This window comes from Vespula pensylvanica, chromosome 5 (assembly GCF_014466175.1).
Source record: "Vespula pensylvanica isolate Volc-1 chromosome 5, ASM1446617v1, whole genome shotgun sequence".
NCBI classification, from domain to species: Eukaryota; Metazoa; Arthropoda; class Insecta; order Hymenoptera; family Vespidae; genus Vespula; species Vespula pensylvanica.
In genome coordinates, this window is record NC_057689.1 from 4,036,546 (window position 1) to 4,048,847 (window position 12,302).

Genomic DNA, 12,302 nt, shown 5'->3' on the forward strand with positions numbered 1-12,302 from the left:
CACGTGATGGACGTACATATAAATATTTGACGAAATAGATTTCGTACTCTCGCTCAACGAGAAAATGTTGTCAACTAATTCTCACAAACTCGAATGACACGAATAAGGTAATCGCACGAAGTCGACTACCACTATGTCGTTTGTAAAAGGGAGATTGGAAAGTGGATGTAATCAAGGAGCTGAAGAAGAGCGACGTCCCATCCGAGAGAAGTGAGATCGACCCCTTTTGGACGTTCTTTCTTTCATTTATATCTTTTCTCTTACTCGAAAGTAGTTCGAGCAAGTCGAAAATTTCTATCTCATTCCTTGTTCCCGAGACAAAAGAGATTAGACTCTTGTTTTCGAAGAAGATGAACCTTCTTCATTTTCAAAGGAGCACATTACCATCGATATCTTTAGAAACTATATATAACATTCGGACGATCGTAATAATCAGCCGAAAAAAAAGCACTGTGCAAACTTGATGAAGAAACTCGAATTGGAAAAAAAATACTTATTCGTCGTTATTTCTCAATTACTCTCCCCTACAAGTCACAATGATCGAGCAACTTTTAATCTCTTTGTAAATTATCTTACGAGTCAGCTGATAGATAGTGCTTACCTTTCTTCGATTACTTTTTCAATGTCACGAAAACATTTATTATAAAGATTTACCCTTAACTCGATCTTCGAACGCGTCTAAGCAATTATCATTTATTAACGTCAAGAGACATTCATAGAGTTGATTCGTGCAAAGGAGAGAAAGGGTTTGAGTGGACGAGACACTTGAAAAATATAAGTCACGAGTAATCCAGTACTCTCTGCTCTACATGCAAAAGTCATCCGATAAAATGGTGGAAGGTACTCGAAAGCTAGCTCGGTACTTCGATAAATCAAGACTTTATCGTCGTGTTGAAGTTTCATGAATTTAAGTCTATACTACTTACACGATAAAAGAAAGAAGGAGAGAGGGAGAAAAGGAGAGGAAGAGAGTAAGACGAAGTAAGGTATTAAACGGAATTCTTAATATAAATCGATCCAATGCAATTTTCCTCGCGTGTACTCGTGATAAATAAGATCCACATATATACCAGCAAAGTTCTTTCGTAAAACAATATAACATTATCTGTGATCTTGTTTGTTCTCTCTCTCTCCCTCTCTCCTTCTGATGCGCGCATGAGGGTGCTCTTTCTGCATCATCTTTACAATATTTACCGCAAAACATGAAGAGCTCTGAGTTATAAAATTGAAACTCGAGGTTAGCTCGCGATCAGTAATTCGATCAACCCTTTTTACCTTACGTAATATCTACCCTTATAACATCGAGCGTAATACTTCGAAGAAGGTAATACGGCCCAGCCGAACCGATGCTAGATAATCCAACGGGATTATCCTCCGTTGAAAAGTCTATCGGAGATAGAGCTGTAAGGATCCTTATTCCCATAGTACTCTTCTTCTATCTCAGAGACGCTGGCTTCGATAGAAAGGCGGACCACGTACATTTCTCTTTCAACCATCGTGTCTCAACGGATCGTTCGAAGGATCTTTCTAGAAAAGTCTTACTCTGACGTATTCTTGTTCCAGCAAACGGATTAATTCGAAGGAACGAAATTCGATGTCAAAACTGGAAAATAGCTTTTCCCGGCGATTAGAAAAACTTTTGGAAGAAATTATTAAAATGGATTGCGAACTATGAGAAAAACGTGACAAAGAGTTCATAGTGGTTAATATGTAGCCTCTTAGGATGGTAACCACAAGGGTAATTTTCGATCGAAATACGAGTCACGTAGGAAAAGGATTCAAGGTTTGCCGTCTTCAAACTCGCTTCGCTTTTCAAATGTAGAAGCCTTAAAGGGTTCGAACTTTTCGAACTCCATTGTGGTTCTCTCGTTCACAGTTCGTACGAGCTTATCGAACATTTTCTACATACTTACGTACTATGTACCTTTCTTATTTCTCTTCCTCTTTCTTCCTTTCGATCGATCAATGAAATACGACAATGCGTAAAGGAAATCAAATCGCGATCCTCTTTGGAATTTATAAAAGAGACGAAGATGGCAAATCGCGAACGATTTTTCTTCGATCATATAATTCCTTAAGAGAAATTCTCATAGCCACGGGAATTCGCATTTCTATTTCGCTCGATCAATTAGTAACCGCATGCGTGTCATTCCGTCGTGCTATTAATTGAAGTTGCGTGGGCGACGCGCTCCTTCAAATCGTCCTCGTTTCGCTCTCGACAGCCCATACGTCACGTTTGTATATGTAAAAGGTACATAGTTGGAAAGGGTTGGTAGCTTTCGAGAAAATAGATAAAAAAAAATAAAAAAAAAAATGAGAGAACATTGGCGTCATTTAATTATTCGTAAATCGATCGTGCTCTTATTAATATTGTTACGTTATATTACATATAATGTAAATATAGTTCAACCAATTAATTAATTTAAACGAAAATATTCACAACCGTAATTAAAATACCTATCGATATGGAAATTATTCCAATTATAAAAGAAATCATTCTTTGCATCGTTGTATTTCGTATCGAGAAGAGAAAAAAAAAATGGAGAAGTCAAGTACGACGACTCACTTTTCCATTGGATAAAAAATTGCCTAGCGAAAACGCGAGCATTTCGAATTTATTTCCTTCCTTTGGTGAATTCAACAAAACGGTGCTACCGGTCCACCTCGATAACGATAGAAGAGCTCGTCGCGAAAAATATTTTATCTTCTTTTGAAGAGACACGGACGATTAATCGAGCTACCATAGAAAAATGACACTTCGATTCAGCGATGCGAATTTTTACGACGTGGGCGAAAGAACGTCTTGTTAGGTTTTATGTTCCATGAAAGGACAAAACGATTTTCTCTTTCTTTTTTTTTTTTCCTCTTAAGATGAACGATATTTAGAGAATACGTGAAATGTATCGTCATTCTGAAGCATCAAAAAAAAGATGTAAACTAGTATTTCTTTTTGTTTTTTTTTTCTCTTTTCTTATTTACAGCAACGTAATTGCGCGGTGGGAATGTTTATAGCCCCACCAGAGGACACTTTTTTCTTTGCGAAAATAGGTGAAAATATTGTGACCCTGAATGAACAGCCTCACTCGTTCCAGCAAGCTCCTTCTCACTAGAACATCTATATTTTGTCCTTCTTTCTGTCTATTTTTTGTTCTTTCCTTTTCTTTTTTAATAATAAGACATCTGAATCGGTTCACTCCATCGCTAATTTCATCGTAAAATCTTTACGTTTGACGTTTGATATAATAGTATCTTCGTTTATTATATCATCATCAAGAAATAGCTACGATTAATAAGACCGACACGCGAAAGCCTTCGCTATTCGGGAAGTTATAGAACGTGTGACGTGAACTATTTCGAGAATGAGTACGAGCGTCTCGTGCTCGTAAATCATCCCCTTCGATATAACCGTAACTCCTTAGACCTTGTTTCCTTATCCTTCTTTCTCGTATCGTGCCACCTCTTTGTAACGTTTAAAAAGAATGCTTTATTAAGCCTGAAATACAATAAACAATTTTTCAACTACAATGTTTTCAATAATATTTGACGAAGCGTAAACTCATCGAGTGTGAATTTGAAGATTAGTTCTTTCCTTTCTTTTTCATTTCTTTTGCTTATAACAGTATTATAAATATTTATATTTCGATCAAGATCATATATCTTATTCGATCATAATCAAGAGCTCTTGTCTTTTTCATCGTTACGTGCTCGAATCTACGACTAACCGTTAACGATACGACGTAATAATTACCTCAATTACGAACCATGTTACGAAATGAATCGTTACTCTCGTTAAAGGACGCCACGTTTGAAATAACAGGCATATTCTGTGAAGTTCGAGATCGTTATATCCCTCATTGATGTTTCATTCTTCGACTTGTTGAGCACGATATAAATATACGTTCGAATTACATTTTCAAAGTCTTACTAATACACATCCTCGTTAATATTATATTTTTAATTATGCCGTAAATGATTGTACAATGAGTTGAAAAAAATAAAAAAATAGATAAAGAAAACGAATTCATTATATTAATACAGATATGATATTCATCTGATGCAGAAATTATTCAGGGTTTATCGATCGAATTCTCTACATTTAGTTCTATATCAATTAATAGATTCAAACAATAGCTTTTCAGTACTCGCGTGAGTTATCTCGCTATAATACGAAACGAATTCCGATAATATCGCAAGTTTCATCCTTTATAAATGATATCCATTCTTTTTTCAAAACGATATCAGTACAATGGTATATATCGTTCTTTTTGAAACCAATAGATATATAAACAACGTTAAGGATTCAATACGTGAAAGTTTTAAGCCCATTGAACGCACATTGAAATCGAAAATGGATAATGGAACATTGTTAAGATCTACTTCTCTTAACCGATGTTTGTCGTCAATAACGTTTCCTTATAGAAATCGAGAGAAAAATACGAGAGGAAGGAACGATGGAAAGATACTGTAGGATGTCGTCTCCCCTTTTAGAAATTTAATCAGTGAAACTTGGTTGAAATTTTCGAGAGCTTTATAATCTTGGAACGAGAGCAAAAGAGAGAAAAAAAAATAAAAAGAAGGGTCTTTCTATGTGCTATACGATCAACCCCCAAGGAAGTCAGAAGCATCTTCGAGGGTTATCTACCACTTTTCCATCTTGGAAAATTTAATTGGTAAAGCCTTTGACAAAACTAAGATTTCAAGTATAATGATAGTGTAGTATATGCTACTATCTTTTCTCTTTGACTTTCTCTCTCTCTCTATTTCTTTCTCTATATCTTTCTTTTTCTCTTTACCACGTGGGCGTCCCCTTTAACGAAGATTACAAGCGTGTCTGCGAAATACTTACGCGTCCTTTTTAATTATACGAAGGAAGAAGGACAAACAGGCACACTTTAGAGTCTTAATCAACGTTGAAACACGATCCGATCCTTCCGAGTTTAAATAAATCCTCGCAACCGCTTATCTCGTTTATTATAACACACACAGCTTGTAGGGATGTACGGAATTTTAATTAATCCGAGCCTTTACGAATTTTACCTTACAAACGACGAAGAAGTTAATAAATCCAACGTTATTACTTTCCGAATATAAATGAAGAAGAAAATGGAAAGTTGCTTTATTAAAAAGAAAATAGAAGAAAAAAAAAATATATATATATATATATATATATATATATATATATATTAGCATGATTGAACTCCTTGTTAAAATTCAGTGAACAGATGTTCTTACTTTTTCTTTCTTTTCTTTTTGTTTTTATTTATTATTTAATTGTTTTAAATTCGTATAAGGTAACGTGAATTTAAGTCGGTAGAAAATGAAGAAAAGCGTTTAAGGAGAAAAATATTACATTAACGAAAAAAAGAGTGAGAGAGAGAGAGAAGGCATAGAATGGAAATATGGGTTCACAGAGAGTAAGGCGAAGAGTTGCCTTCATGGAAGGCGAGAAGCAACCGGGGCGAATAAAAATAGTTTATCATAAATCACATGCTTTCGTATCACGTGCCGGATGGGCCTTGATATATTTTTCGAAGCACGAGTACGTCGTTAGGATGAGTTCTTAGATGGCTGAAAGCAGGACGAACAAGGAACGTAGTATAAGGGATGTGAAAGCAACATCACTTTGTATGGTCCAAAGTATCCTCTTCGTTTCAAGCCGTGTAAAATCTTTCAGATTTTCGTCCCTTTTCCCGTCGTTCTTTTTATGGACGACAAATTTTTCTAATAACGGTACAACGCGAAAGAAAACAAAGGGAAAAGAAATTAATTATCGTTTGTCAGGAATATATTGTAAACATATTATTATTAACGAATCGTTATTTATCACATATATCTATACGTTTGTTGAATCTAAAAAAAAATAGAAAATAAATAGAAATAAACGAAAGAAAAAAAAAACGATTAAAACGAAATCGATGCGATACTAATCGGCTTTCAGGATTCGGAGCTTTGCATTTCTCTCGGATTGAGCCTTCAATATCTGAGGGTATCGGTGGTCTGTTGGTTAGCTGCGATGTGCCATCATCTCTATGCCACAGTGGCCTCAATACCTCGCCGTGACGATCCTCCTACGTATCTCAAATATAGCGTCTTCGCCTGGGGCGCACCCCTTGTCACTCTTGCTGTTGCCACCCTTGTACAGAGTCGAGAGAGCAATGATTTCTGGAACGTTGTGGATTTGACGCCATTCAACTGCTGGTAAGAAAACTGTTCCCTGTTTTCCTGAAAGATTTACCTGAGAATCCAAGGTAATTCGATATTCTTCTCTTCCTTCGCGACGTTCGACACGAAGAAAAGTGAGAAAATCATGGAAGAACGTACCGCGATTTCATTTTTCTTTTTCCCATAAGGATCTTCTTTTCATCCTTTTATTCGTCTTTTCATCAACGAGTCCGGGGTTCTATAAAGACCTTTAGATCATTTTACCACTTCTTCCTCGACCACTCAACGTCCCTTCTTTCTTTCTCTCTTATAACGAAGATGGAAGACACGAAAGGGCGATAAGGATCGATTTCAGAGTATGGAAGGGCTGACCGAAAAAAAAAAGGGAATATTACATGAGAGTCCTTATCTCGGGGAAAGAAGAACATTAGAGTGAAACTCGATACGTCTTTCGGATCATATTGAGTTAAATAAGTATGGTAAAAAAAAAGGAGGGAAAAAATAAAAAAAAAAATTTGTTAAACCTCGTTTCGAAAGGAAGCGCAAAAAACACTAGTCCGACCAATTTATTTCGTTTCTACTGCGTGATTGTGGGTAGAACACGTAGTAACTTAGTAGAAGTAGTAGTACCAGTAGTAGTAGTAGAAGAAAAAAACAGGTCAGACATGAGAAGAAGAGGGTAAGACAGAGTGAAAATACGAGTTCTACGGACCGACCACAATCGTATTTAATTTCAACCACTCGTTGCAAGAGGTGAGATGCTGTTGTCGTCCTCTTCGTACCCTTTTCTTCTTTTCACCCGTTTCCATTTTTTCTTTCGTCTTATCTCAATCTAATAATAATATCTAAAATACGAAGATAAGTCGCGTTAGATCTTTGTCATAGGAAAAACGATTCAATTGTTATACGTATAAAAGCCATGTTCTTTTCTCTCTTCTTTTTTTCTTTTTTATTTTTTATATTCAGGTTTCTTGGAACGAACGCAACGGTCTACGCCTACGGATTGCCAATCGTCCTGCTTCTCATGGCCTCCGGATATTACCTCGTGAAAGCCGCGATCGTATCGAGGTATTGAAAGCTTCGTGAGAGACCAAGCGAGAGCTTGTAACTCGCTCGCTAGTAACTCCTGGAAGAGGATCAATATTAATCGATATCGAACACGCGCAGGTATACGTGTAGCATGCAATTGGAAATCAAGCAACGCGAGAAAATGAAGAGGAGGCGTACGTTACAACTGATGCTTTTCCTGAAGGTCTGCATGATAGTTGGTCTCGTAGCAGCTTGCGGTGTGGCTTCGAGGGTATGGAAGATGCCTTTTCTATGGGCCGTCTTTTGCACGGGTCATTCGCTTCAGGTAAACGCATATCATAATCTTAAAATAACAATCATTTATATTTCTTTCTTTTTGTCTCATCCATCTTCCAACTTGGCTTCTTCTTCCTCCTCCTCCTCCTCCTCCTCCTCCTCTTCCTCATCTTCTTCTTATCTGGAATCTCTTTGCTCAAAGTTCTTCTTTTATCTTTTATCTACGCATTCTCTACTCTTCATCATTTATAGAAACGAAAAGAACAGAAAGTAGAACGTATTGCCCGTAGCTATATTCTCGCATACCAACGAACTCACTTCCAACGATCCCTTTGAAGGGACTTGAACAAGTTACAAGTATTAGTATCGGAGAAGAAGGATCTCACAGGACATTCTTTTTTTTCTTATTCTTTATCTTATTAGATCGACTAAATTTTTTTCTCTTTGTTTTATTCGGATTCTCACATTCGCAAGAACATCGATTATAACTTATCGATTCCTCCACAAAAATTGGATCGTTTTATAGAATTATTTGAAAAAGTTTAAAAGCACAATCGACTATCCGACAAAAGATAAACTAAAACTCGGCTGTAAGAAAAGATCCAGGATTCTTTTCCTTCTTTTTCTTTAAAAAGTTTTCTCGAATGACTTTTTATACGTTGATGTTCGATATCTCGCGGCTGAGAATCACGAATAACTTTCTAGCATCGATTTCTTTGCGTAAAAAACTTCGTCCTCCTCATTCAATGTGCTTACGAAAAAAAAAAGAAAGAAAAAAAAATTTACAATTTTGGAAATACTTGACGATATAAATAAAATCGACGTTGACGTACAACTCTTTTTCAAATTTCATCCCTGACTATTTTCTACACTCTCGCTTTTCTTTTTTTTTTCACGAAACTATTTATTTTTCTATTTCGTCGCTCTACTAATTCGTCCTTTTCAGGGTCTCTCCGTGGCACTGTCGGTCGCATGCAATTGCAGAGTGCTCAAAGTCTACGCGAGAAAATCGCATCCTCAACCGCAGCAGGTAAAACGAGCTTTTTCTCGATGAATATTCTTCGTTGTTTCTGCTAACGACGGAACATGTTCGATCGAATTTTTTTCCTGCTAAAGTGTGATGAAATTTTTTTTGGGGGAGAAAAAAAATATTGACGCGAAAGAAATATTTTCATTTTCGTCACCCTTTGAAAAAGGTTTCGCAAACGGGAAAAAGATCGAGGAAAGTTTTATATTTTACGTGAATATACGTGTGTATGTGTGTGTGTATATGTGTCTAAATAAAACCTATACATATATGTATATAATAGTTTTCTTGTCTCGCCAGCTGACAAAAGAATCTTTAAATTTACAGATCACCAAGTCGAGTAGTAGCATGCAGCTGCTCGCACCTGCACCTGATCCAGTCTAGATCGAATTCCTCTGTAGGTTTCAATCTAGACGGTCTCATTTTAACAACGGATGGAGGAGAGAAATAGAGAGAGAAAGAGAGGGAGAGAGAGAGAGAGAGAGAGAGAGAGAGAGAAAGAGAGTATCGAGTGAACATACCTTGCGAGAAGGAAGGAGGAAAGGAAGTTACGGAGATAGATCGTGTCGTCCACGCATCGTCGCTATTTTTACATCAAGATTAGTTCACAGTTCACTTACGAGTTCGTTACCCTGACCTTCCACGTATCGATGATTTAACTAACAAAAAGAAACACGAAGGAGTATTATAGACCAGAATACCAACAATTGCTTTTAACGGAAGATCGAAATGATCTATCTGTCTTATTATGTTTAATACTTTTTTCAGATCACAACATCCTATTGAAGAATATGGAACAAACCGCGAAAGCTTCTATGATCTTGCGTTTCTTCCGGACATTCTTTGCGTATTTTCAAAACGGACATTAGAAGGAACGTAGAAATAAATTATTAGCATTTCCAACGAAATCGCGCATTTTCGTACGATTTAACGAGAGTGAGAATGATAGATAGATCAATCCTTTAGGCTGAAGAACATATCATCGTTTGAATATCGAAGTAAGTTTGAATATTTTCTTTTTCTTTTTTTTTTCCTTTTTTCAACCAAGAATCGCTGGAAGCTCGTACGTGTGCGTATCGCCAAGAAAAAAATATATCAAATGCCGATCGATCATTATTGAACGATACAAGTATCGAGTTATGTATTGAACGATCCATATAGACTGCTATCCTGCGATTCCTTGGTAATCGATCTTGCGGTCGACATTCTGTTTGTGGGAGATGCAATTAACACTCTGCAGTGAGAAATTTACGCAAGATCGCATTAATACACAACAACAACAACCAATATTAATATTATTAATAATAATAATAATAGTAATAATAATAATAATAATCACGCACGCGCGTAGTCTTATAATCGCATATAATCCACATATACATACATACGTACGTACGTACGTACATATATATATATATATATACATATAATACGGAATAAATATTTTGAAATCTTTTCAATGTATCTGGATCATTGAAATCGATCCCTCCGATTGATAAAGACGGCTTCTATAGAAAATACAAAACAGAGATAGAGAAAGAGAGATAGAAATAGAGCAAAGAGAAGAAGAAGAAGAAGAAGGAAGATAAAGAAATGGAAAAAGAAACGAAAACATCACCGGCTACGTTCTCCCCGACAAAAACAAGAAGAGCCAATGACGAGCTCTATAGCTCGTCGGAGAGAGGTCGAAGGCTTAGTGCCTTTCGAACGAGTCGACTATCCGTGTCATCTCCCTTCGTCCCGTGACCATCCTGACGTTTAATTATCGGAAACGACCACCGCGCACCGACGAGGCGACGCAACGAAGTGCATCCATTTCACTTGGTCCACTTTGTTGCACCGCCGACTCGCGGTAGTTTGACGGTATAGCATCGCTTCGTTTTCTTTAATAAGTCGTTTCTTTTTCTTTCACGTTTATCTCTAATACTGCGTATACTCCGAGGATTTGTTTCCGAAAGAAATTATTGTTAAGTTAATAGCGTAAATATAAATTTAAGCCAAATTAGGTTAATTACGATTGACTGCAACAATTGGATAATTAGATAATCTAATTATTGATCGTAACGTTAACACGTTAACGAAAGAAGCGAACGAAACCAAAAGCTCGTCGGTTGACCTTCGCTTTGTTGATGCCAGGATGTCTGGAGCCACCAAACCTCGACCCGTCTCGCTGCTACATAAACTGCTTTTTCCCATACCCTAAAGCGAGAAAAATAATATACATATCTACATATATACAATGAATGACGACAGATTTTAGACAATTTTTCTTTTGATAAATATTCCTCGCGTACGATTTAAATATCGATTTGCTTCAAGAATATTTACGATTACCCCTTTATACATATAACTGAAACCAGGATACTTGACAGCATTCGAAACTTCTCGCGTCATTTTCAGAGCCGATTAATAACGGGGCCGGTTGCAGCAAGAGTGAAAATCACTTCGTTGCTTGACTTAGTGAGAGATTAATTTCGAACGTACCGTGCATCGTTCGAGCGTGAATTAAAACCTATTTACCGCGTGTTTATAAGAGCTGATAACGTACCATAGATCGCTTAAACGGGGACACCGGGAAATATGATTGAAATCATGTTTGTACGTTAAATATGTATGTGAACGAGAACGTAAAGACGATAAATGCATAAAATATATTGCTCCTGATTATTTGTTAAATAAATTCCAAACATAAATTAAACACAAGAAGAATCCGTAAAAACGAATTACATCATAAAAGAGGATTTTAACATTTTATATCATTTTAATTGCATCCTTGTTTAATTACCAGCCATTAATATATCATTGATAAAACATATTCGGTTTCGTTTTATTCGCTTAAACTATTTCATTTCCGTTTTTCTTCATATTGATATTGTGAAAGCAATTTACATTCAGAATAGCTAATACTTACAATCCTTTATTTATTACAGCGTAAATAAAAGGACAAGCCTGTGATGCAGGTAAGTCGTGAGACATTTTTCAAACTATATACAACGATATAATAGATTTCTTCCAGTTTCAATTAATTCTCTTTCCTAAACACGATAAGGATATTATTATAAATATTGATGAATCATATTCTCCATTTATTCGCCGAATTCCTCGATCATAATACGTTTTTCTTATCTTTTCCTTCGTTATATCTCTTCTACTTGTTTCTGAAAGAAAGAAAAAAATAGCAGATAATTTTTATACGAAAAAATGAATTAAAGACGAAAAGTCTAAATGTAGAATCTTAAAATTTTGTATTTACTCGTTATTAAAGACAAAAAGATATAATTTACTTTATTCAACGATATCGGAAAAAACTTCATAATTTCATTAACTAGTATGGAAAGTTTGGAATTAACGTTCTTAATCTTAATCAGTTAAATTTTGTTGTAAGCATTGTAAATTATCGCGAGTACAGTGCAAAAATATTTGATTAGTTTTTGAAACTAAAATTCATCGTTAAGCTACTCAGATTCAAGAGACTTGTCGTAATTTAAGAAAATGTAGTCGACGACTTTTAATTTCGGGAATACGTTTAATAGACCAGTAATTACATAACGGTTCAAATAGTTATAATCGAATTTCCACTTCTTTTGTCAGAATTATTAATTACTAATGTACGAGTTAAATTAAAAAAAAAAAAAAAAAAAAAACTTGTGCAAAGAACTCTAAAAACAAACGAACAGTGCATTAACAATAAGCAAATACGCCTTAGGTTAGACAACTGTATTTGCTCTGGTGCAGCATCAATAGTTTCTTGTTGTAAGATATAATTCGTTACAGACAAATATATTCACTTTTAAAAAATAATCATTTT

The 12,302-nt window shown here is 35.7% G+C and overlaps 1 protein-coding gene across 1 annotated transcript in view; it reads left to right on the top strand.

The window, feature by feature from the left end:
• The window catches only part of LOC122629334 (latrophilin-like protein LAT-2), a 40,142-nt gene extending 30,111 nt beyond the window's left edge, over window positions 1–10,031 (top strand). The window contains exons 4-8 of the mRNA XM_043812682.1: window positions 5,939–6,198; window positions 7,129–7,230; window positions 7,330–7,516; window positions 8,414–8,497; window positions 8,822–10,031. Of these exons, the coding sequence (XP_043668617.1) occupies window positions 5,939–6,198; window positions 7,129–7,230; window positions 7,330–7,516; window positions 8,414–8,497; window positions 8,822–8,878 (690 nt within the window). The 3' untranslated portion in view covers window positions 8,879–10,031. The remainder of the gene's footprint in view (window positions 1–5,938; window positions 6,199–7,128; window positions 7,231–7,329; window positions 7,517–8,413; window positions 8,498–8,821) is intronic.
• Window positions 10,032–12,302: the final 2,271 nt, after the last annotated feature.